This window comes from Tetrahymena thermophila (assembly GCF_000189635.1).
Source record: "Tetrahymena thermophila SB210 genomic scaffold scf_8254645, whole genome shotgun sequence".
NCBI classification, from domain to species: Eukaryota; Ciliophora; class Oligohymenophorea; order Hymenostomatida; family Tetrahymenidae; genus Tetrahymena; species Tetrahymena thermophila.
Genome location: NW_002476413.1, coordinates 1 through 26,162, shown reverse-complemented (window position 1 = coordinate 26,162; position 26,162 = coordinate 1). Strand labels below are relative to the sequence as shown.

The 26,162-nt window shown below is 21.0% G+C and overlaps 7 protein-coding genes across 7 annotated transcripts; 2 read left to right on the top strand and 5 right to left on the bottom strand. All coding sequences in view use genetic code 6, as the record gives it.

The window, feature by feature from the left end:
• Positions 1-1,256: 1,256 nt before the first annotated feature.
• TTHERM_00130010 (hypothetical protein) lies at positions 1,257-3,915 on the top strand (the record flags this gene model as incomplete). Its single annotated transcript, XM_001016469.2, has 3 exons — positions 1,257-2,483; positions 2,671-3,579; positions 3,793-3,915. Exons 1-3 carry the CDS (start codon positions 1,365-1,367, stop codon positions 3,913-3,915), a joined length of 2,151 nt encoding a protein of 716 aa, XP_001016469.1. The 5' UTR covers positions 1,257-1,364.
• A 1,897-nt stretch (positions 3,916-5,812) lies between these two features.
• Positions 5,813-7,032, bottom strand: TTHERM_000130009 (hypothetical protein; the record flags this gene model as incomplete). The annotated part of the gene is made up of 4 exons (XM_012797666.1): positions 5,813-5,848; positions 5,935-6,429; positions 6,650-6,690; positions 6,816-7,032. 4 exons carry the CDS (start codon positions 7,030-7,032, stop codon positions 5,813-5,815), a joined length of 789 nt encoding a protein of 262 aa, XP_012653120.1.
• Positions 7,033-7,967: 935 nt separating this feature from the next.
• Positions 7,968-9,677, bottom strand: TTHERM_00130030 (tetratricopeptide repeat protein; the record flags this gene model as incomplete). The annotated part of the gene is made up of 10 exons (XM_001016471.2): positions 7,968-8,204; positions 8,276-8,496; positions 8,547-8,656; positions 8,706-8,824; positions 8,895-9,079; positions 9,151-9,199; positions 9,248-9,347; positions 9,404-9,427; positions 9,514-9,527; positions 9,660-9,677. 10 exons carry the CDS (start codon positions 9,675-9,677, stop codon positions 7,968-7,970), a joined length of 1,077 nt encoding a protein of 358 aa, XP_001016471.2.
• A 1,653-nt stretch (positions 9,678-11,330) lies between these two features.
• On the bottom strand, positions 11,331-15,235 carry TTHERM_00130040 (transmembrane protein, putative; the record flags this gene model as incomplete). The annotated part of the gene is made up of 10 exons (XM_001016472.2): positions 11,331-11,366; positions 11,453-13,184; positions 13,507-13,730; positions 13,801-14,018; positions 14,076-14,185; positions 14,235-14,353; positions 14,417-14,601; positions 14,657-14,720; positions 14,769-14,868; positions 14,925-15,235. 10 exons carry the CDS (start codon positions 15,233-15,235, stop codon positions 11,331-11,333), a joined length of 3,099 nt encoding a protein of 1,032 aa, XP_001016472.2.
• A 1,276-nt stretch (positions 15,236-16,511) lies between these two features.
• Positions 16,512-19,946, bottom strand: TTHERM_00130060 (transmembrane protein, putative; the record flags this gene model as incomplete). The annotated part of the gene is made up of 7 exons (XM_001016474.2): positions 16,512-16,532; positions 16,718-18,515; positions 18,727-18,944; positions 18,993-19,204; positions 19,266-19,539; positions 19,610-19,797; positions 19,853-19,946. The coding sequence occupies 7 exons, from the start codon at positions 19,944-19,946 to the stop codon at positions 16,512-16,514; spliced, it is 2,805 nt and encodes a 934-aa protein (XP_001016474.2).
• A 791-nt stretch (positions 19,947-20,737) lies between these two features.
• Positions 20,738-24,805, bottom strand: TTHERM_00130070 (tetratricopeptide repeat protein; the record flags this gene model as incomplete). Its single annotated transcript, XM_001016475.2, has 6 exons — positions 20,738-23,405; positions 23,633-23,856; positions 23,926-24,146; positions 24,210-24,319; positions 24,374-24,492; positions 24,557-24,805. 6 exons carry the CDS (start codon positions 24,803-24,805, stop codon positions 20,738-20,740), a joined length of 3,591 nt encoding a protein of 1,196 aa, XP_001016475.2.
• Positions 24,806-25,005: 200 nt separating this feature from the next.
• On the top strand, positions 25,006-25,170 carry TTHERM_000130069 (hypothetical protein; the record flags this gene model as incomplete). Its single annotated transcript, XM_012797665.1, has 1 exon — positions 25,006-25,170. The coding sequence occupies one exon, from the start codon at positions 25,006-25,008 to the stop codon at positions 25,168-25,170; it is 165 nt and encodes a 54-aa protein (XP_012653119.1).
• Positions 25,171-26,162: the final 992 nt, after the last annotated feature.

The window sequence follows — 26,162 nt, the reverse complement described above, 5'->3', positions numbered from 1 at the left end:
TTTCAAGAAAATGAATATAATTAGTCAGTTAAAATATATTCTATATTATTTTAATTTGTAGAGTTCATGAAACAATTTATATTAACTTTTAATAAATTATATTTATAAACTATATTAAATAATTTATAAATCAAAAAGTTCTTTATTAATATTTTTTCATTGCATATTTTTTAAACTTATAAAACATACCAAAGTAGAATAATTGAGTAATTAAATAAATAATTAGACAGAAAAATTGTAGTTAGTTTATAAATTATAAATTTAAAATCAATTAAAATAGGAAAATTATATATACAAACAAAATTTATTTATAAATAATTTAATTTTTGTATTTAAAACAAATATATTCTTGATGATTAATATTGAATTAATTAAATATTTTCTCATTTTATATAAATAATTTACAAGTTATTAATTTAGAAAAATGATATCTTCAAATAAAACTTTGTTATTATAGAATTAATAATAAATATGCTTTTTACTTGTATTTGTTGAATTTATTACATCTTTTTTATTTAATCTTATGAAAATCTCTCAAAATAGATAAATAGATGTGAAAGTCATTAATATAAGAAAATCATACCTTCAAATAAAATAAAATATTTGACTTATTGATAATAAATGTGTTTTTGCTATTATTTGTAGAATTTATTAAATAGTTTTAGCCTTATGAAATGATTTACTAAAGTTTTGGAAAATCATACCATACAAACAAAATTAAATAGTTAGTTGATTTATAATAAATGAATTGTTTATTATTATTTGTATAATTTATTGCATACTTTTAATATTATGAAGATAAATAAATAAATATAGACATATTTAGATAGATATATGTTATAATTTTAGGAAAATTATATCTACTTTCAATAATTATTAATAAATAAATATTAAATTAAATACATTATTTAATTTAAACTTAAAAATAAAAAAGGTTAATACTTTAGCTGTGTTAGAAGAATAGAAATATTTTTAAAAGAAATAAACAAATAAACATATGATATTCTAGAATTCAAATTGTATTTGTTAAAATTAAGTTATTTTTTTTTCAAAAATAGTTTTTTTAATGCATCAGAATGTTTTACAAATTGAGATTAAACAACAATATTATTTCACCAAAAATGAAAATAATAAATTGACTTAATTAAATTTGCTTATCTTTCGATAATAAAAATAGTTTAAGTAACATTCTACTTATTTATTTTTATAATTTATCTAAATTATTTAAAAGCAATTTATTTTATTTAATATAGTTAATTATTATAAGCTTGATTGATTATGCTAAAAATTAATAGAGTGTTTAACAAATAGAGGACTAAGAGAAACACTTAAAAATAATATAATTGCTTGAGTTTACAATTTCTATGAGTTATTTATAAAGACCAAAGCAAGATTCAGTATGGACTTAACAAATAGAGTTCTCTCCTAGAATTAATCGAGGTAGCGAAGACTAGTATAAGCAAGGAACTTAGATAAATTTTTTGAGCAAACAAATAGATTTACCATCAATATCATCTAAGAATTCGAAGTGCTAATAACAAAATGTAGAAGAGAATACGAATTTTGGCAATTAAAGTAATAGAAAAAAGAAATTCTATCTTGCTAAGAAGCTCAATCAAGAAGTTATTAATGATATGATCAATAATAATGAGTAAGGAAATAACCAATAGTTATAAGTAGTTAATAATGCTAATCATTAGAAAAAACCATCTCATCATTTATCTCCTTTGACATCTCCAAGAAACTCTGATAAAGTAATTTATGAATAACCAAAGGAAGATTTAATACTATAATTAGATGTTCATGAAGATTAACTATCTTAGAAAAATATATAATGTCAGGACATTACTGCTGCACTGCCTTTATCAAAAAAAGTATCCATAGCTAGTAAATGCTAGGAAAATACCCTTCCTCAGATAAGTTAAAGAGAAATAAAAAAAAGCTACTCTTAAAATAATACATTGTAAGCATCACCTGATAATTCGAAGTAAAATATATTCAACACTAAAACTCTTAGCATAGAATAAAAGGGACCTAGATATGATGAAATAGGAAATATCATTTCAAGATCCTTAGTAGGAAAACCAGACTGGTTTTAAAAAAAAGATGGGTAATTTTTAGATCAAGAGAGATTAAAAGAAATAGGTGGAAATAAGAAGAATAGCTAGATAAAAAAATAAAATAGCTTTTCTACCCTTTCGAAATAGAAATCTGATAACAAAAGTAAAATTAAAAATAGAAACCTAACTAATAAAATGACAAAACGATAACTGCTTGACTAAATTGATGTAATTAAGTAAAGAATCAGCTTCAATTAAAAGCAAGAGGAATTAGATATATAATAATTATAAATAGACTAAAAAATGTAACAAACCAGAGATATTCGTATTATGTAAAAGCATGAAGATAATGAGCAATTTTGGTAAAAATTCATAGAAAAAACTTCAGATTAATTAAACAGAGACTTTTCATATTCGTAGCTTGTAAATATTTTTTATTCATTTCTTTCTAATTACAAGCAAATTTATTCAAATTTTATTAAAATGGAAAGATAGATGTTAACATTTTTAAATTAATTAATTTTAAAATAAATTTTAATAAATAAAATAGAATATTAAATATATTAAAACTGATATAAATTAAATTATGTGTTTTATTTTATAAAAATAGATTAGAAGTGATTATTATAAAAATATGAGAGAAGCTACTGAAGTTTTTAGTATTTGTAAGAGTGATTTAGAGAGGTATGGATCTAAATTATGGGAAATGACTTTAAGAAAAAGACAATCTAGAAAGTTGAATCTATATAATGATTTGGATAAATAAGAACCTGCAGATCTCATTATCACTCAGGATTTACCTCAGGCATTTTAATGCTCTTCTCTAACTGGTGAGAGGAAGGTTTTACAGTTTTCAAGGAAACCATTAATAACTGATCCTGTCGCTAATATATTAAATAACAGTAATACCTTTTAAAGTACTCATTAAAGATTACTTTAATTAAAAAATATTAGTGAAACATTGCATAACAATAATTTAAATAATCAGAATAGTTCTATTTTATAATAGAATTTTGGCTCTATGATAGAAGATTAATCTATTATAGAAGCTGATAACCACAATACAAGCAATATTAATGATACAGCAAGTGTTCCCATTTAGAATGAAAATAGAACAAAAAATTTAGTTGAAAATTATTAAGAATAGAGTTAAAAGGGATCACCTTATAATCAGCATACTCCAAATCATATGAGCCACTAACTAGCAAAGAGCTAATCTCAAAATATAAGCAATATAAATGTTTAAACAAAGAGCAACAGTAATGTGTAAAGTATTATGAAAAACAATAACTCCTAACTACAAATGAAAAAATCACATACACCATTTAAAAGTGCTAGCTTAAATTAATCTAATATCAGTTTTATGAATAGTACCTTTTAAGTAGCTTAATCATTATAATAGCCCTTTCAATCTTTTAGAGCTTCAAAATATTATGAGGAGAGGTTAGAAAGTATATAAGATTTAGTTAAAGATTACAAAACGATTTATCAACAAAATGCTGATTTGTAAGGATTAGCCGTAACCAAATATTTTTTTAACTTTATTTTTCATTTGAAAATATTTATTTTTTTTAATTTGATGTTTTAAAATCTTGTTTTAATTCAATTAAAAAGATTAAGAGGAAATAAAACAAAAAATACTTATTATTTTAAGTTAAAATTAATTCAGATTAGAAATTGATATTTTTGCATTTTATCTTTTATGGTTAAATATTCTTTTTTTTAAAAATAGGTTATAGGTGAGAGTTAACTTGAAAGAGAAATAGAAATGGTCAAAAAAGCAGATGAATATGCATTATTTTATAAGTTTAAATAGTAAGAAGATGAAAATTATAAAGAGGATGATTTGTTTTGAAATGATCTATCTATATGTCTGTCTATCTTTGCTATTTGTAATAAATTGTATTATTTTAATTATCAGGTTAGATTATTGCATCTTAGATTATTTTTTATCTTGTTGTATTAATAAATACCATGAAAATAATAAAATCAATCAAAAAAATAACAAAGAAAGCCTTCCAGTAGTTTTAAAAACCTAAAATAAAAAAAAGTTTTCTTTTTGTAAAAAAATAAAAGTGTTAAGTTATTTGTTTAATTATTATATTAAGGATAAGTGGTTTTTTTAAGAGTAGAGTAAATTGATTCTTAAAATTTTAAATTAAAATATGAAAAACCTAATATTATCCAAGATTAATTATGTTTTATTCATTTTTTTTTAAATTTAGGTAATCTAGCTTTATAAAATGAGTCTTAAAACAATATTATTATTAATTTTAAAAAAAAGATTTTCTATTCTTATTTTTCTCAATATTTTAGATTTGGCTATCTTTTCATTTCCTATAAAAAGTTTATTTTTTGTATTATTTTTCATAAATTATTACAAAATATTTTTTATTTGACTGTTTAAATTTATTTTTTTGGTCATATGCCATTTAAGCTTATTCCCAAATCTCTAAAACACTTTTTATTTAATTTTTTATCAATTGCCAGAAGAAGAAGAGGATGAAGGACTTGAATATTTAGATGGATTGATTTTAATGCCTAGACGAAAAGAATAATATGGGTAACTGCAGCAGCAAATATCAAGCCAATTATATATCATATAATTTGTCAAAAACTTTTATATAAAAGTCATATATTAAAGAAAAGTGAATAAATTTTTGATTCAAAAACAGAAAATTAGGTGAACTGAATATTCGATCGATATTAAATAAATCAAGGACAAATAATATATTTCATAAAGATAATTTATTTTTTAATAAGTGATTGGTTTGAATAAGTATCATAGTTTTTGAGGTAAATTTAGCTAAAATGAATAAATTAGTTTGTATTTTATTTAATATCATAAGTTTGATTAAGAAAGTATAAGATTAGTAAGATAGTGTTAACTATTATCAGATCTCTTGTGGAAGTCTATAAAATATTAAAGTTACTCTATGTTTGTTAAATTTATGTAGGGTAAATCTTGTTAAATATCCATAAATATTTATTTGTCTATCCTGGAATCATCCTTAAAAAATTAAATATGAATAATTTATGATTAATTTATTTAGCTCTATGAATAATCAAGTATTTCTTCTAAATTTATTTAGGAACTAAAATTGCCACTCAAGGAGTTAGTGAAAACAAAATATAAATTTTTTCTAGAATTTTTTTTATTTTTATTTTATTTTTTAAAAGGTACTTTTCTTACTTAAGTTTTGTTATATCCTTCAATTTAAATTCTATTTATTTACTTACCTTTTTAAAAAATTATCAATTTATCTCCAGTCAATAATTTTGAAATTTTTGGTATTTCATCAACACAAAATTTCCATTATTTAAATTTGCTGATTAATAAAAGTGGCTATATTGTTCTTCTACTAGAATCTTGAAAAGCAATAAATGTTACTCTGTCCTAATTTCTAATAAACTCAAAATACAAATTTAAAAGAAATGGTTAAATAATAGTTTTGAATTCACTAGAATTTCCAACAGAAGCTTCAAATATAAAAGTTAAGTCGTAATCTTTTTATATTTATCTTTGATTTATAATATGTATTTAATCTCTCATTTTTCCTATTGATAGGTTATTTTATAAAAGTATCTCATTTATATTGTTTATTATTTATTATTGCATGTATTATTCCAAATAGTAATTTTACTCTAAGCAATTAAAATAATGAATACAAGCATTTTTTAAATTGTTTTTCTTTTATTCAATTATTCCTTTAAAAAATTATACTTTTCCTTTCTATATCAAAAGTAGCTTTTCAAAATTATTTTATTAAGATTCTCTTTAATACTCCCTTAAAAGTAAAAAAAAGTTTGTTTCCTTTTACTAAATCTCAAAATTGGCTGTTGATAAATTTTAATAAAAATCTTACTATAATACATTTTCATGATTTGTATATGATGACAATTTTTATTCTAAATTATTAACAAGCTTTTCCAATTATTCAATTGGTGATTTATGGATCTTCAACTCCAAATAATTAGCTTAGGTAATTATTATAATGTCATCTGTAAACTCAATTAAGTTTTTATTTTTTAAGTACTAAATTAAATCTAAAACTATTTCAGTGTATTTAATTGCTTAATCTAATAAACATTTTTGTGTTTGCATCTTCTCAAATAACTTATAAGCCATAACTTCACTTGAAATAACATCATTTCTATCTATAATTGCTTCTTTTATTGTATGAGAGAGTAGAATCAGACTGATACAGACAATTATAATCTTCTATTTCTCCTCTTCTTAGCTTTTTACAAGATTGTTAAGACTCTTTTTCAATGAATCCATAAATTATTAAATATTAGCAAAACCCATATCAATAAAACAATAAATGATAGCAGATTCGTAGTAATAAAGAGCTTCTTAATATTATTTCTTTTTATAATAAAAATATCCAAGATTGAGAGAACTCAAAGACACTCCAAAATGATTTTTTAATTATCTAAATAACTTGTAAGCAAACGAATAATGAATGATACCTCTTTCTTCATTTACACTTGAATCTCTATTATTCATATTTTATTACTTCTAGAAGTCAGTTTTTTTAAAAGAAATTACTGATTAAAGTTAATAAAATGTATCTTTTATAATTTACATTTCCAAAAACATTGGATCTAGGTCTTACTCTAAATTAACCTTTAAAGATAATCGTAATGATTGAAAAGATTGTTTTGAAATAGACAAGCTTTTTTCACTATTAATTAGCTATTTATTATTATAGATAGTTGGTTCTATTTGTGTTTTAACTTTATCACTTTTACTTTATTATGTGTTATTTTAGATAGGAATCTCAGTATATGCTTTGGTTTTCTCATTATTACATTATTATGTGTTATTTTAAATTGGTACTTCCATTTTTGTTTTGAAATTTAACTAGGTATTTTGAAATGAGTGTAAAACATTAACATTTTCTTCTTCGTTTTCAGTTTTATTTTGCAAACTGCTTATATTTAAATTATCTAAATGAAATTCCTACATTTTTTTCTATGCTTATAAGTGGTTAATGTGTACTTTTTATTATTATTACTAATTCAAGAAAAAAGTATTTAAAAACTATTCATTTTATAAGTTAGAAAATGTTTAATCTAATATTGTTTCATCTTAGAATTTACTTTAAATTAATTTTAAGTCAAAACTTTGCTAACATTAAATCTGAGGAGATCTTTGTGATCTATAAACCAAACTATCGTTTGTAGGATTTTTTACCTTAATCTTAAAGTTTTTTTATTTTTATTAGCATGAATTTTAAGATTTTAAAGTTGTTAAAGTTTATAAATTCTTTAAATTTTATTTTTGTTATAGAGTCTATTTCCTAAACTAATCCGTATTTTATTATACAAAAATAGTTAATTTTTCTAAAGGAATCACTACTTAATGTAAAAGAAAGGCTCTAAATTATAAGATTAAAATCAAAACTATACCAATTACAAAACAGGCTTAAATAAAAAAAATTATTTTGTAATTTGTATTATTTGTAAAATTCAAAACTTTAAAAATCCCAGAAATATCCTCTCTCACTTGACCGATCATCAATACTTATTTGGATACAATAGTTTTATTCCAAACATTCTATGGTGATACTATTTCTATTGGATATATTAGGCTGATCCTTAATTTAATTAAAAACTATGTAAGAAAATTTGTTAGTTTATGTTTAAAAAATTTTTTGTTAAAATTCAAAATTGTTTGACATTTACATATACTTAGTAATCTCCAAAAATATATCCTACTTAAATTAATACTTTTTTAAAAATTAATACCAATATAAAAATTCATAAGAAAAATTTTTAATAGATGGAGATAAATAATTAAAGAGGATTTACATTATTTCAAATTAATATTAATCTTTTATATTTGAAAATGATATTTTTTTGTTTGTGATAAAAATTTTTTAAATTATTGAATAAAATAAATCAAAAAAATTACTATGGTTTCTTATTCTTACTCCAAAATTGATAAAAAGGAGTAATATTTTGCTTATATTTTATATCATATTGGCCTGTAAGGGAATAGTCCTTAGAATCTTAAATTAATCTCACAAAATTATAATATTCATCATCAGTAAAATTACTATCAGTCTTATTGAATTCTAAATCTTACCATGGAACTATTGTCCTTTCCTTAAAATTCCAGTATCTGTGATAATAAACCTACATACAGATATGTTTAAAAGTACATTAAGTTTGATAAGAAATAATTAATTTTTAAAATTTTAACATACAGTATTTTTGTCTTCATGAAAAAGTACAGAGTGAGTATCAAAATTATTATCAATTTCATCTTTTTCTTTTTAGGTAAACAAATTATCTATGAGATTCTATATATTAAAATCTATAGAGATAATGCTTATATTATTTCCATTAGGGTCATCTATACGAGCTGAAGCTGTCATTATTGTTGCATGAGAGAACAAGTCTTTGTATGGTTTATTAAACTGATTTCCTTTTGATATTTAAAGAATTCATATACCTAAAAAAATTATATTTTAATACCTGGATGTAGCAAAGAATTTTAATACCATGGACGGCATCTTGGATCATAAGGTTCTGTATAATTATGTCCCATACAATCAAGATATTAATTTGAAGAAAAATTTGTATTTCTACATAAAAAATATATCAATAAATTTATAATGAAAATATTAACATTACTTTCCAGGAGTTACTGCCATGAAGCTATCATTAAAAGAATTATAAACTAATGTAATGTTGATAAAATCATTTCTTCTTGAGTAAATTGCAGATTTAGCAAAGAATAAAAAATCCCAATTCTAATAAAAATTACATAAAAAATAATCATTTGTTTTACTAATACCAACAAAATTAAAATTAATTATTTACTTATCTTAATACAATTTAATTTGCAGCTTGAAAACTATCATATGTAAAATTAGTTCTATGAAAAAATAATTCTACTTTGAAAGAATATTCATTATCTGAAAAAGCATCATAAATATATTAAGGACATAAGCCATGATTTAAATTATGGTATGAACAATTCTTGTATAGCCTAGTATCATTAGGTTCTAATTTTTATTTGAATAGATAACTTAAAATTGATTTAAGTTTATTCAAAAATTACATTTCACTTATTTACTATAAAATTTATAATAGAGTCCTTATTATACAATCAAATCGTTGGAAATCTATGATTTTAAAATTATTTTTAGAGTAAAATTTAGAAATTAATTTACCTTTTATAAATGAATCTAACTTATAAGCTTATTAACATAAACTGAATTATGGAGCAATTACATTTCGCTTACCTTTAGATAAGCGATTGATAAATCTTCCCTTTTTAATAATTCATAATCAAATTATTTTTAATTGTCAAATTAATTAATGAATACCAATCTTTAAGACTACCATAAATGCTTTTATAATAAATAAAAAATAACATTATGACACCTATTGATAGTGGAAAGCCTACTGAGAAAATAAACTATATGAGCATATTTACTTTACTATTAAATCCTATTATTTTTAGCAATATTTTTAATATTTTTGTAAGCTAAGTTAATCACAATTAATATAGACTTTTAACTTGACAATTATTGTTTTATTAAAATATTACTTGTTAAATTGATTAATTTTTACTACAATTACTTACTTAAATTTCCACATTTAATATACAAATATATATTCAATTATATTAATTATTCAAATACAGACAGAAATTTCTTAGACATTTTTCTTTTTCAATTATATTAAAACTAAAATAAAATAAATGCAATATTAAAATGATTTAACTTTTTAAAATTTTTATTGATCAGATAAATATTTTTCATTTTTTAATAATTTTAAAGTAACCATTTTTATTTATTTATTTCCTCTTTGCATGTTAACCAGTGATTTAATTTTAGTTTCATAAAATTTCTGTAAAACTGAGACCGTAGAAACTAGAAGTATAATTTTTTCTTTTTTGACTGGGACAGACATCACTTTTTTTAATATATATGCATTGAACCCAACACTATTTCTTGAGAAATTTAAAGCTAAAACCTAGCTGTTTTTATAACATATCTGCTAATTAACACAGCTTATTAATTTTTATCAAAATGAAAATTTTTAAATCTAATTGCAAAAAAAATAAATACTTCAACAGCAATTATATATCATATAATTTGTCAAATACTTTAATCAAAAAGTCATATATTAAAAAAAGTGAATAAATTTTTGGTTCAAAAACAGTAAATTAGGTAAACTGAATATTCGATCGATATTAGATAAATTAAGGACAAATCATATATTTCATAAAGATAATTTATTTATAAATAAGTGATTGGCTTGAATAAGTATCATAGTATTTGAGGTAAATTTCACTAAAAAGAATAAATTAGTTTTTATTTTATTTAATGTCATAAATTTGATAAAGAAAGTATAAGATTAGTCAGATAATGTTAACTATTATCAAATCTCTTGTGGAAATTTATAAAATATTAAAGTTATTCTATGCTTGTTAAATTTATGTAGGGTAAATCTTGTTAAATATTCATAAATATTTATTTGTCTATTCTGGAATCATCCTTAAAAAATTAAATATGAATAATCTATTATTAATTTATTTAGCTCTATGAATAATCAATTATTTCTTTTAAATTTATTTAGGAACTAAAATTGCCACTCAAGGATTTAGTGAAAATAAAATATAAATTTTTTCTAGAATTTGATTAATTTTTATTTTCTTTTTAAAAAAGTTCTTTTCTTACTTAAGTTTTGTTATATCCTTCCAACTTACTTTTATCAGTTTACTCGCGAGATAGTTATTTTTAAAAATTTATCTATTTATCTCCAGTCAATAATTTTGAAATTTTTGGTATTTCATCAACACAAAATTTCCATTATTTAAATTTGTTGATTAATAAAAGTGGCTGTATTGTTCTTCTATTAGCATCTTGAAAAGCAGAAAATGTTACTCTGTCTTAATTTCTAATAAACTCAGAATAAAAATTTAAAAGAAATGGTTAAATAATAGTTTTGAATTCACTAGAATTTCCAACAGAAGCTTCAAATATAAAAGCTAAGTCGTAATCTTTTTATATTTATCTTTGATTTATAATATGTATTTAATCCATCATATTTCCTATTGATAGGTTATTTTATAATAGTATCTCATTTATATTGTTTATTATTTATTATTGTATGTAATATTCCAAATAGTAATTTTACTCTAAGCAATTAAAATAATGAATACAAGCATTTTTAAAATTTTTTTTCTTTTATTCAATTACTCCTTTAAAAAATTATACTTTTCCTTTCAATATCAAAAGAAGCTTTTCAAAATTATTTTTTTTAGATTCTCTTTAAAGCTCCCTTAAAAATTAAAAAAAATTTGTTTCCTTTTTCTAGATTTCAAGATTGACTGTTGATAAATTATTATAAAAATCTTATTATAATACATTTTCATGATTTGTATATGATGACAATTTTTTTTCTAAATTATTAATAAGCTTTTCCAATTATTCAATTGGTAATTTATGAATATTCATCTCCAAATAATTAGCTTAGATAATGATTATTATTTCATCTTTAAATATAAATAATTTTTTATTTTTTAAATACTAAATTAAATCTAAAACGATTTCAGTGTATTTAATAGCTTAATCTAATAAACATTTTTGTGTTTGCATCTTTTAAAATAACTTATAAGCCATAGATTCACTTGAAATAACATCATTTATATCTATAATTGCTTCTTTTATTGTATGAGAGAGTAGAATCAGACTGATACAGACAATTATAATCTTCTAATTCTCCTCTTCTTAGGGTTTTACAAGGTTATTAAGACTCTTTTTCAATGAATCCATAAATTATTAAATATTTGCAAAACCCATATCAATAAAGCAATAAATCATAGCAGATTCGTAGTAAGCAAGAGCTTCTTAATATTATTTCTTCTTATAGTAAAAATATCCAAGATTAAGAGAACTCAAAGACACTCCAAAATGATTTTTTAATTATCTAAATAACTTGTAAGCAAATGAATAATGAATTATACCTCTCTCTTCATTTACAGTTGAATCTCTATTATTCATAATTTATTACTACTAGATATCAGTTTTTTTAAAAGATATTACTGATTAAAGTTAATAAAATGTATCTTTTATAATTTACATTTCCAAAAACATTGGATCTAGGTCTTACTCTAAGTTAACATTTTAAGATAATTGTTATGATAGAGAAGATTGTTTAGAAATAGATAATTTTTTCTCACTATTAATTATATATTTATTATTTAAGATAGTTGGCTCTACTTGCGCTTTAACCTTATCACTTTTACTTTATTATGTGTTATTTTAGACAGGAATATCATTATGTGATTTGATTTTCTCATTATTGCATTATGATGTATTATTTTAAATTGGCACTTCCATGTATGTTTTAAAATTTAACTAAGTATTTTGAAATGAGTATTAAACATTGCAATTTTCTTCTTCATTTTCAGTTTTATTTTGCAAACTGCTTATATTTACATTTTCTAAATGGAATTCCTACTTTTGTTTCTATACTTATAAATGATTAATGTGAACTTTTTATTATTATTACTGATTCAAGAAAAGAGTATTTGAAAACTACTTTTCATTTTATAAGTTAGAAAATGTTTAATCTAATATTGTTTCATCTTGGTATTTACTTTAAATTAATTTTATATCGAAACTTTACTAACATTAAATATGAGGAGATTTTTATGATCTATAAACCAAACTTTCTTTTGTTGGATTATTTCCTTTGATCTTAAAGTTTGATTTTTTTTATTAACATAAATTTTAAGATTTTAAAGTTGCTAAATTTTATAAATTTTTTAAATTTTCTTTTTGCAATAAGCTCTATTTAGTAAACTAATCCATATTTTATGATACAAAAATAGTTAATTTTTCTAAAGGAATCACTACTTAGTGTAAAAGAAACGCTCTAAATTATAAGGTTAAAATCAAAACTATACCAATTACTAAACAGACTTAGATAAAAAAAATAATTTTGTAATTTTAATTATGCGTAAAATTCAAAACTTTAAAAATCCCAGAAATATCCTCTCTCACTAGACCGATCATCAATACTTATTTTTACACCATAGTTTTATTCCAAACATTCTACGGAGATACTATTTCTATTGGATATATTAGACTAATGCTTAATTAATTAAAATATATTAATTTAGATAATAAAATTTGGAAATTTATGTTTTTATAAAATTTTTTGTTTAAATTGATAATTCTTTCATATTTATATGTACTTAGAAATCTCCAAAAACATATCCAATTAAAATTAATACTTTTTAAAAAATAAATCCATAAAATTAATACAAAAATTCATAAATTATTTTTAATAGCTGGAGATAATTAAGGAGGATTTACATTATTTATAACCAATATAAATCTTTAATATTTGAAAAGGATATTTATTAGTTTGTGATATAAAATTTTTAAATTATTGAATAAAATAAATAAATTACTATGGTTTCTTATTTTTACTCCAAAATTGATAAAAAGGAGTAATATTTTGCTTATATTTTATATCATATTAGCCTGTAATGGAATAGTCCTTAGAATCTTAAATTAATCTCACAAAATTATAATATTCATCATCAGTAAAATTACTATTAGTCTTATTGAATTCTAAATCTTACCAAGGAACTATTGTACTATCCTTGAAATTCCAGTATCTGTGATAATAAACCTGCATACAATATGTTTAAAAGTATTTAAAGTTTCATAAGAAATAAATCGTTTATAAAATTTTAACTTACAGTATTTTTGTCTTCATGAAATAGTACAAAGTGAGTATCAAAATTATCAATTTCATCTTTTTCTTTTTAGGTAAACAAATTATCTATTAGATTCTATATAATAAAGTCTATAGAGATAATGCTTATATTATTTCCAAACGGATCATCTATACGAGCTGAAGCTGTCATTACTGTTTCATAAGTGAACAAGTCTTTGTAAGGTTTATTAAACTGATTTCCTTTTGATATTTATATTTAAAGAATTCAAATACCTAAAAAAATTTCTATTTTAATACCTGGATGCTGCAAAGAATTTTAATACCATGGACGGCATCTTGGATCATAAGGTTCTGTATAATTATACCCCATACAATCAAGATATTATAGTGAAGATAAATTAGTTTTTCTACATAAAATATATTTCAATAAATTAAAAACGAAAATATTAATATTACACTCCAGGAGCAATTGCCATCATGGTATCATTAAAAGAATTATAAACTAAAGTAATGTTGATAAGATCATTTCTTCTTGAGTGAATAACAGATTTAGCAAAGAATAAAAAATCCCAATTCTGATAAAAAATACATATAAAATAATAGTTTAATACTAACAAAATGAAAAATTAATTATTTACTTATCTTAACACAATTTAATTTGCAGCTTGAAAACTATCATAAGTAAAATTAGTTCTATGAAAAAATAACTCTACTTTAAACGAATATTCACAATCTGAGAGAGCATCATAAATATATGAAGGACATAGACCATAACTTAAATTATGATATGAACAATTCTTATATTACCTGTTTTCATTAGGTTCTAATATATTGAATTAGATGCTTTAAATTTATTTAAGTATTATTTAAAAAATTACATTTCACTTATTTACTAAAAAATTTATAGTAGAGTCCTTATTGTACAATCAAATCGTTGGATATCTATTGTTTTTAAATTATTTTTAGAGTAAGATTTAGAAGTTAATTTACCTTTTGTAAATAAATCTAGCTAATAAGCTTATTAACATAGACTGAATTATGGAGCAGTTACATTTAGCTTACCTTTAGATAAGCGATTGATAAATCTTCCCTATTTAATAATTCATAATCAAATTATTATTAATTGTCAAATTAATTAATGAATACCAATCTTTGAGACTATCATAAATGTTATTATAATAAACTAAAAATAACATTAAGACACCTATTGATAGTGGAAAGCCTACTGAGAATATTAACTATATGAGCATTTACTAATAAATCCTATTATTTTTAGCAATATTTTTAATATTTTTTTAAGTTAAATTAATCACAATTAATATTGACTTTTAACTTGACAATTATTGTTTTATTAAAATATTACTAATTAAATTGAAAAACTTTTACTACAATTACTTACTTAAAATTTATATATTTAAGTACAAATATATATTCAATTATATCGATTATTCAAACATAGACTGAAATTTCTTAGACATTTTTCTTTTTCAATTATATTAAAACTAAAATAAAATAAATGCAATATTAAAATGATTTAACTTATTAAAATTTTTTTTAATCAAATAAAGATTTTTCATTTTATAAGAATTTTAAAATAGCCATATTAATTAATTTATTTATTTATTTCCTCCTTGCATGCTAATTGATTGAGTTTAAATTTTAGAATTATATAAATTGGTTTTTAATTAATATTAAGGAAATATGAAATAAAGAGCATAGTGTTTTAATCATAATTATAATTATTAAATATTTAAAATGTAAAATATTTTATTATTATAAAAATTCCTTAAATAATAATTAGCTTTTTTCTTCATATTAACCAAAAAAATATTTTAAAACTTTAAATGATTGTATTTTGCAAATAAATTAATTTGTAATGCTGATTTTATAATATGAAAGTTAATTTATCCTTTTTTGAGTTAATTAGTTTTATTTTGAAAACATTATACAAATAGCAATTTATTGGTAGAAAAGTAAATAAATAAATAAAATAATTATTTTAATTTTATTTTGTTTTTTAAATGTATATTTTATTCATTTCATAAATTAGATGAAGAAAGTATAAGATTAGTTAGATAATATTAACTATTGTCAGATCTCTAGTGTAAATCTATAAAATATTATAGCTGATCTAATTTTGTTAAAATTAAAAATGGTTAGTCTTGTTAAATTTCCAGATATGTTTTCTAGTCTATATTATAGCTTTAATCGTTTGAAAGCTGCAGGTGTATTATTTATTATTATTAATTTGTCGATTTTCCTATATTTTATATAATTTATAATATATTTTGCTCATAATTCAAATTAAGAGTTGATGAATTTGTGAATATGAAATACAAATTTTTTCTCATATTTTATTAGTTTTAAATTTAATTTAAAAAAACCTATGATTTAATTTATTTGCTATTGCAATCTTATTAAAATTTAGTTTTAATTAATTGTTTATCCTGATCATGTTAATCTTTAGATTTTTAATTATTGAAATTTATATATTGATCCTCTGTTAATAATTTAGAAATTTTTGGTACCTCATCAATACAGAACTTCCATTATTTGAATTTACTGATAGGTAAAAGAGGTTAAATTGTACTGTTATTTTTATTTTAGAATGCAATAAAAGTTATTCTGTCTTAGTTTGTTATAAATTAAAGATACATATTTAAAAGAAATTTTTAAATAAAAAATTTGAATTCGTAGGATATTCCAAGAGTAGCTTCAAAAATAAATGCTAAATCATAAACCTTCTTTGTTTATCTTTGATTTATCATATTAATTTAATCTATTATATTTTCCATTTATAAATTATTTTGTAAAAATATGTCAGTTATATTGTTAATTATTTTTTATTAGATGTATTTTTCGAGATAATAATTTTGTTTTAAGCAATTAAAATAATGAACACAAGCATTTTTAAAATTCTTTTTCTTTTGTTCAATTACTCCATTAAAAAAATTTAATTTTCCACTCAATATCAAAAGAAGCTTTTCAAAATTATTTTTTTCAAATTCTCTTAATAACTCTTTTTTAGGCGTAACATTTTTCTAATCTAAATTTTTATCACTAAATTTCTTAAAAGGTGATACTGCTTATGTAGAAAATTAATTTAATTAAGAATCTAGCAATTTAACTTATAAATATTTTTTTTTCTCAATTTTTTATTCTAAATTTTATATCATCATTTCAACTTCTTCAACTGGAGCAAAATCATGAATGATTTCTAAGTAGTTGGTTTCAATTATTATAATTATTTCATCACTTAATATTGTTTTATTTAAAAGAATAAGTTATTAAGCAATATTCAAAACAGTTTAAGCGTAAAATAGAGCTAATTTCAGTTAATTTTTTTGCACTTAAAAGTTAGAAAAAAATATTTTGAATACATTTTTATTTCCAAGTAGATCATTTTTATTATGGATTACTTCTTTTATTGTAAGTGATGAAAGAATCAAGCTGGTGCAAATAATAGTAAGTTTTTAATTGATTGCTTCTTAACTTTTACAATACTAGATAGAACTTTGTTTCCATTAGCTCATAAACTCGTGAATGCTTGAGAAGCCCATATCAATTATACAATGAATCATAGCAGATTCATAATAAATAAGGGCCTCTACAAAATCATTCTTTTTATAGCAGAAATACCCTAAATTAAGAGAGCTTAAAGCTACTCCAAAATTATTTTTTAATTATCTAAATAGCTTATAAGCAAATGCATAGTGAAGGATACATCTCCCTTCATCTTGGTTTTCTTCCATATTTTTTATTTTAGAGTATTATTGTATGTCATTCTTTTTAAATGATATAACTGATTAAAGCTAATAAAATGTGTCTTTTATAATTTACATTTCCAAAAACATTGGATCTAAATCTTCCTCTAAATTAACTTTTTAAGGTTGATCGCTTATTTTGTAATTATTTTTTTAATCATTATTATTTAAAATTTAATTTAGTTTTTCAAATTACAGTTTATTTTTAAGCTTTAAATATTAACTAGTTTCTGCCATCTATGCTTTTTGTTCTATATTAAAATAAGAAATTTATCTCTCTTCATTTAAATTTTCAAGTCTAAAAACACTTTAATCTTTTTCAGTTCTGTTTTGCATAGAGCTTGAATTATATTTTTCTTAGTAGCTCTCCTATTTGAAAAGTTCTTCTTATTTATTCTTAAATTTAATATTATCACATTTATTTTAGCGTATATTATCAAACCTTACTTCCTCATTGTTAAGTTGAAAAGTTTTGTTTGTTAATAATTAGAAATTTGTACTAATTTAATTCTTTATATTAGGAGATTTATCTATTTTAAGAGATAAATTCTCTTAGTTGTTGCTTTTCCGTTTGCTTAATTTTATTTATTTTTTCAAATCATAATTTAAAGATTTATTTGACATATCAGTCTAATATATTTTTTAATATTATTTCTCTTTGCTATTGTTTTGATCTCTGAACTAATCTGTATTCTAATTTATAAAGACTGTTAATTTTTCTAAAGGGATCTCAACTTAGTATTGTAGGATTGCTGCGAAATGCAATGTTAAAATTATAATAATAGCCAAAACTATCGAAGTTTCAACAAAAAGGATAACCTTATAATTAGTGTCATGAGTTAAATTAATAATTTTGAAAATTCCTGATATATCCTCTCTTACTTTTGCTACCATTAATACTTATTTACTTACCATTGTTTAATTCCAAACGTTCTATGGAGATACTATTTGCAAAGGATAAATCAAGCTCATGCTATATTTTTTAATTAATATGTATTATTATATACTTATTAAAATAAATTTTAATGCAAATTATTGTTTAAACATTTTATTTTATAATTTTTTATGTTCTATTTTTATAATTGTAACTGATTTATTAGTAAAAAAAGCTTGATAAAATGACTTTCTTCAAAAAGGGCAAAATTGCTGAATGAAATAGATTAAATCTTAAATAATTTATTTACTATGGTATTTGATTCTTTGTCCAAAATTGAAAAAATTAAGTCACATTTACATAAGATTCTATATCATATTAACCTGTAAGAGAGTAGTCTTTTGAATTTTAAACTAACATGGTAAATTTACTATATTCATTCAGATCATAATCCGAATTATTAAATTCAAGATTTTACCATGAAACAATAGTCCTTTCGTTAGCATTCCAATTTGGATGGTAGTAAACCTTTAATAGAATAAAATAAATACCATAAAATAAGAATAAATTTTATACTGTATTTTAATCTTGATGAAATAAAACAGAATGAGTGTCGAAGTTAGAACTTTGGTCTTACCGCGCAAAGAGATTATTTATGAGATTTGCAATTATAAAATCAACAGAAATAATGCTTATGTTATTTCCCAAAGGATCATCTATACGAGCAGAAGCTGTCATGATAGTTGTATGAGTAAAAAAATCTTAGTATGGCTTAAAAAACTGATTTCCTGTTGAGATTAAAATTTAATTATAAGAATAAAGTGCAAAAATTATATTTTAAAAAAGTACCTGGATGCTGTAAAGCATTTTAATACCATTCTCTACATCTAGGGTCGTAAGGTTCCTTATATTGGTTTCCCATACAACTTAGATAATTTACTGAAGACAAATTTGTTAGCCTATTCAAAAAAAAAATTAGCTTTAATAAATGAAAAATGAATTACTATCCTGGAGTAATTGTTAAAAGGCTATCATTAAATGAGTTATAGACTATAGATATATTAATTAGATCATTTTTCCTAGCTTAAATGGCTGATTTAGCAAAGAAATAAAAATCCCAATTCTAATAAATTGAAATAAATGGTTAATGCTTTGTTTCTTTTACAAAGTAGAAATTAATAATTAATTATTACTTTTCTTAATCTAATTTAACCCTCTGGCTCAAAACTATCATATGTAAAATTAGTCCTATGGAAAAAAAGGTCAACTTTAAGTGAATATTAACCATCTGTTGTGAAGGCATCGTAAATATATTGTGGACATTTACCATAATTTAAGTATGCATATGAGCAGTTTTTATGTTATCTAAAGATACTTTGTTCTGATTTTCAAAAAATAAAATAAAATATAGAATCGATTCTAATCTTATTGTTTACACTTAATTTATTCGTTTATAAATTTATAGTAGAGTCCTTAGTATACAATTAAGTCATTAGAAATCTATTATTTATTTTCAAACTATTTAGTCATATGTGAGTCTTCGTAATTAAATATTTACCTTTTATAAGTGAATTTAACTAACTAACTTATCAACATAGACTAAATTGTGAAGTATTTGCATTTAATTAACCTTTAGATAAGCAGTTGATAAATCCTCCCTTTATGATTATAAATTAACAAAATGTTATAAAATGTACAAATAAATACCAATCTTGAAGACTATCATAAATACTTCTATAGTAAAGAATGAATACTAATGAAACACCAATAGATAATGGTAAGATTACTGATAGTATCAGTTATGTTAGCATACGCATTTATTATAAAATTTGATATTATTCTTATTTAGATTTTTATAAGTATATAAATTTAATTGTTTTGTTTCTCAGAAAATTTTCTTTGGTTAAGACAATTATGATGGATTTTATGAATGTTTAATTTTTTATTACAAAGAAAAAACTAGAATACAAAGTTTTTATTGTAATTTTTATAATATATTTCGATAATTATAATACTGAAAAAACAATCAATTTCAATAAATTTTTTCATCATTTTAAAATAAATTGTTATCTTTTGATAATTTGTACCTATATTCAATTTTAACACAATATTTAAGTATTTTAAAAATATAAAAAACCAGATTGCACACAAATAAAGTAATGTAATATTTTTGATACCAACTAATTATCATTAAAATAATATTTTTTAAAAATTTATTTTTCTTAAATACTAAAAATAAATAAATTTAAAATATGATATTTATTTCAAATATAAGAAGAATTACATTAAAATAATTTAATAAATATAATTATTAGAGATTTTCATAGATTAGATTCAGAAAATAAAAGATTAGTGAGATAAAATTAGCTATTTTCAGATCTTTTATGAAAATCAATGAAATATTGAAGTTATTAAACATCTGTTAAATGCAAAAAGGGCTAATCTTATTAGATGTCCTTAAAAATTTATTAATTTTCTTTTAAAATTTGATCTTTAATTAGCTAAACATAGATATATTTAGAATTTAATTTAATTTGATTTCTAGTTAAATCTCTACATAAATGTTAAGGGTTTACTTTACTATTTTAAGAGTTTGTAAAAATTATGTACAAGATTCTTCGATTATTTTTGTTTGATTTTTATTCTTTTTATAGGAATGTTTATTAGCCAATTTATGAATTAACTTTTTTTAATGGTGTTTTGGCTGAATCTAGTGGCAACATGGATATGTTGCTTTATTATAAATCAAAATTTATGTAGTCATCTTATGTTAATTATTTTGAGAATTTTGGTATTTCTTCAATACAAAATTTCCATTGTTTAAACTTGTTAATAGGCAGAAGGGGTTATATAACACTTTTATTTTTATTTTAGTAGGCAATAAAAGTTATTCTGTCCTTGTTTCTGATAAATTTTGAATACATTTCTAAAAGAAAAGGGGAAATATTATTTTTGAATTCTAAAGATGCACCCACTTTTCCCTCAACTATAATAGCAATGTCATAAACTTTTTTTATTTATTTTTAATTCATTATAATTATTTCTTTCTTCAAATTCTTGATAGACAAACTGTTTTTTTAGAATATCAGACAAGCATTTTCTATAACCTTTTTCTATATTGTAACCTCTAAGTAATAATATTCTTCTAGACATTTTAAGTAATGTAGGCAGGCGTTTTTGTAGTTTTTTTTCTTTTACTATACATACCCTATCAGAAATTCTAATTTTCCTTCTAAAATTGAATTTATTTTTTCAAAATCATTTTCTAAATCTTCTTAATTATTTGCTTCTTAATTGAATGAAAAATTTTAGATTTCCTATTAGTTATATTAGTTAGAAGGTGATTTTGAGATTGCTCCTAAAAATTAGTTTAAATACAAATCTTAATTTTTTTTTCTTTTTCCTATTTAATGATGATGCATTTTCTTCTATAAGTTTTAAAGCAATTTTTCAGCTTCTTCAAGAGATTCTTCTTCTATTAAGATCTCAACATAATTAGTCTAAATTATCATCATAATTTGATCTGTAAATATTTCTTAGTTAAGTTTTTTTAATTAACTTACTAATTCAGAACCTATTTCAACATAAAACTTTGCTAAATCAAGCCAACTTTTTTTCATTACTTTACTTTTTAAAAAGTTTGATACTATTTCTTTATTTTTTTAAAGGTCTTTTCTATCTAGAATTACTTCTTTTATAGATACAGATTACAACATTAAACTGACACAAATAATAGATATCATTTAATTTTACGCTTATTTGGTGTTTAGCTAAATAAGTCCTTTTTTCCATTAATCTATAAAAGCTTAAATATTTGAAAAACCCAACTATATTATACAGTGAATCATAGCTGATTCATAGTAAGAAATTGCCTGTGTAAAATCACTTTTTTTATAGCAAAAATATCCTAAATTAAGAGAGCTTAAAGCTACTCCAAAATTATTTTTTAACTATCTAAATATTTTATAAGCAAATGCATAATGTAAAATACATCTTCCTTCATCTATACTTTCATCAATATTTGTCATTTGCGAATATTATTATAAATCACTTCGCTTGAAAGATATAACTGATTAAAGTTAGTAAAAAGCTTCTTTAATAATTTGCATTTCCAAAAATTTAGGTTCAAGATCTGATTATATATTAAAGTTTTAAACTAAAACAGAACTTTTACCAAAAGTCGAAATTCTTGATCTTGAAAAATTTGTGCTGTTATCAATTAGTTTCTTTTATTGTAATTAGTCTTTATTTTCAGATTTTATAGTTTATTTTAAAAAATCTTAAAAATTATTTTCATCTTTTTTAATTGTATTTCCATTTTCTGTTTTATTCTGATTAAAACTTAATTCATCCAAATACTTTACTTGAAATTTGCTTTGTACACTATATCGTTTATTAAATGCAGAGTAATGTTTTTAAATATTGTTATTAATTTTAGAAGTCTATGAAGCATTTAAACTTGCTGAAGGTGTTAAATCATATTTTATATCATCTCGAATTAATAAATAATTACTATTTTGCATAATTTTAAAATCCAAACTCTAATTGTTAACGTTATGAGTTGATTTATCAAACTTTGTTGTTGAGTTATCGATTTTCTCATTTTGACTATATTCTTTTTTATTTATTTTCTAAAATATCTATTCTGTTTCGTTTTATTAATATTTTTTAACCTATTATGCATTTTAGTATTTAAACTAATCAGTATTTTATATAATAAAAATCTTAAGCTATTCTATGGGTACCAAAACTTGATATTTAAGTATTGCTGCATAATGTAATACTAAAATTATTATAATGAAAACTATTAAGCCAACTTAAACACTAAGTATTAGAGCATAATTAGAATCATGAGTTAAGTTAAGAACTTTAAATATCCCTGATGAATCTTCTCTTACTTTACCTACCATTAACACTTACTTTTTTATCATAGTTTTATTCCAAACATTTTAAGGACTTGTAATTTCTATTGGATAAGTCAAACTAATGCTATAATTATTTTTTTAATTAAAAATATTTTATTATTTTTTATTTAAGAGTGGTTGATTCAAATTTTTTTAATAAATTTAAAAATTATTTTATTTAAAAAAAAAAAGAATGAAATTTAAAAAATTACAAAAAAGAAAATAAAATCAACCCTCGTAAAAATTCTAAAAATTTCACAATTAAATTTTTAATAAAAAATATATTTTTATATAGAATGATAATTTATTTACTAAGGTTTCTTATTTTTAGTCCAAAACTGATAAAATTAAGTAATATTCTGAAGATGATCTATCTAATACTAACCTTAAATAGAATAATCCTTCGAAGATTAAACCTATCTTACAAAATTATAGTATTCATCATTTGTATATGGACCATATGTCTTATTGAATTCTAAATCTTACCATGGAACTATTGTCCTTTCATTAGCATTCCAATTTTTGTGATAATAAACCTTCACAATATTTAAAAAAATAAATTTAAGAATAAATTTAAAAAAAATAAATATATATTTATATCTTACTGTATTTTGATCTTCATGAAATAAAACAGAATGAGTATCTAAGATGCTATTGAGTGAGCTTTAATCTTACTCAACAAACAACTAGTTGATAAGGTTGCCAATTAGAAAGTCAACTGAAATAACACTTAAATTATTTCCTTATGGATCATCAATACGCGCTGAACCTGTCATTACAGTTGTTTTTGTGAATAAATCTTAGTAAGGCTTATAAAATTGGTTTCCTTTTATATATTTTTGAAATAATTAAAAAATTAAATAGTTAGTTCTACTTTGAAAATATATACCTGGATATTACATTGCATTTTAATACCATCCACGGCATCTTGGATCATATGGTTCCTTATATTACTTGCCCATGCAATCCAAGTAATTAATGGAAGATAAATTAGTTAACCTATTTATGCATAAAAAATTCATTTTTTTGAGTTAAAGTTTTAAATAAAATTACTGTCCAGGAGCTGAAGTTAATAGAGAGTCATTAAAAGTATTATAAACTAGAGATATGTTTATGAGGTCATTTCTTCTTGAATAAATCGCAGATTTAGCAAAAAAGTAAAAGTTCCAATTCTAATTTTAATATAAAATAGATTAATTAATAAATGTTAATTTCTACAAAATTGAATTATTATACAGATCTTAATCTAAACTATCCCTAAGGCTGAAAACTATTGTAAGTAAAATTAGTTCTATGAAAAAATAGCTCCACTTAGATTGAATAAATTCCTTTATCAAATGCATCATAAATATATTATGGGCATTTACCATAAGCTAAATAAGTGTATGAACAGTTTTTATACTACCTACCATCATTTTACACTATTTTTTTCAATTAAAACTGAAAGTTATTTATTATTGCTGGATCAAGTATATTATTTTACATTTAACTTATTTGTTTATAAATTTATTGTAAAGTCCTTAGTAGACTATCAAATCATTTGAAATCTGTTTGGTAAAATATATATATAAATATGAAAAGAGTATTTGAATTATTTACTTTTTATAGGTGATACTAGATTATAAACTTATCTACATAGACTAAATTGTGAAGTATTTGCATCTAGTTGTTTTAGAGATATTGAGATGAAAGATCCTCCCTTCAAGATAAAGAATAATTGCATTAAAAAGGAGCAAAATACTTAAAATAAATACCAATCTTAAAGGCTGGAATACACACTTTTGTAGTAAATGTAGAAAACTATTATAACTCCTGCTGATATAGGTATAATTACAGAAAAAATTAGCTGAATTATTATACGCATAATCCCTTTTTTATTGGTTCGATAAAAACTTTTTTAATTTATCTTATTTATATTCCTGCTATATTAATTTATCTTATTTATATTCCTGCTATACTAATTTATCTTATTTATATTATTGTTATTTTAATTAACAAAATAACATAATTTATAATTAATTACTAATAGAGTTCATAGAAATAAAAAAATACAAATTAAATGTATTTGCTTTTATTTTTTTACCATTATTTACTTAGAAATCAAGTGTTATTTACAATAAAAAATGCAATTTCTTTAATACAAAAAATATTAGCTTATGTTTAAATAAAATTGATGTATGTAAGAACTATTACCCACTATTTGAAAAAGTCTTTATTAAAAAAATTTACTTTTATCAAGATAATATAAATTCATGACGTCATTATGTTCAAATATTCTTATTTTTAATCATATTCATTTATCATAACTATAATGTGTTTTTAAGAACAAACAATTTCCTTCGCAACAATTATTTTATATTCTTTTTTTTAAATTTTAAAGTATTTTATGTAAGTATTTTTTAATTTAAAGAAATTTACTAATAACAATTTAATTAATTTTTTTTATTTTATAATTAAAATTTCCTTAACTATAATTAACAAATTTTCGTTATTTTAAAAAAATTTATCAGCCTTAATATTGAACATCTAATTTGATTATGTTTTTTAATAAAACAAATCACACTTTCAATTTAAAATTATAGAAACTTTATTTGAATTATTAAAATTGAATTTTATTTTCTTAAAAAAATCCTTATTCTAAATGCAAAATATTTCAAAAGTTTATTTTTAAATTTAAGTCAAATTATTTATAAAATTTGTAAAAATTAATTAATTTCTTTAATTGGTTTTGAAAATGAATTTAAAAATTTATGAAAATTAAAAATAGGTTAATCGTAAATATTTAAAAAATCATCAATCAACATAGTATATTTGGAAGGGGGTTGGGGTTGGGGTTGGGGTT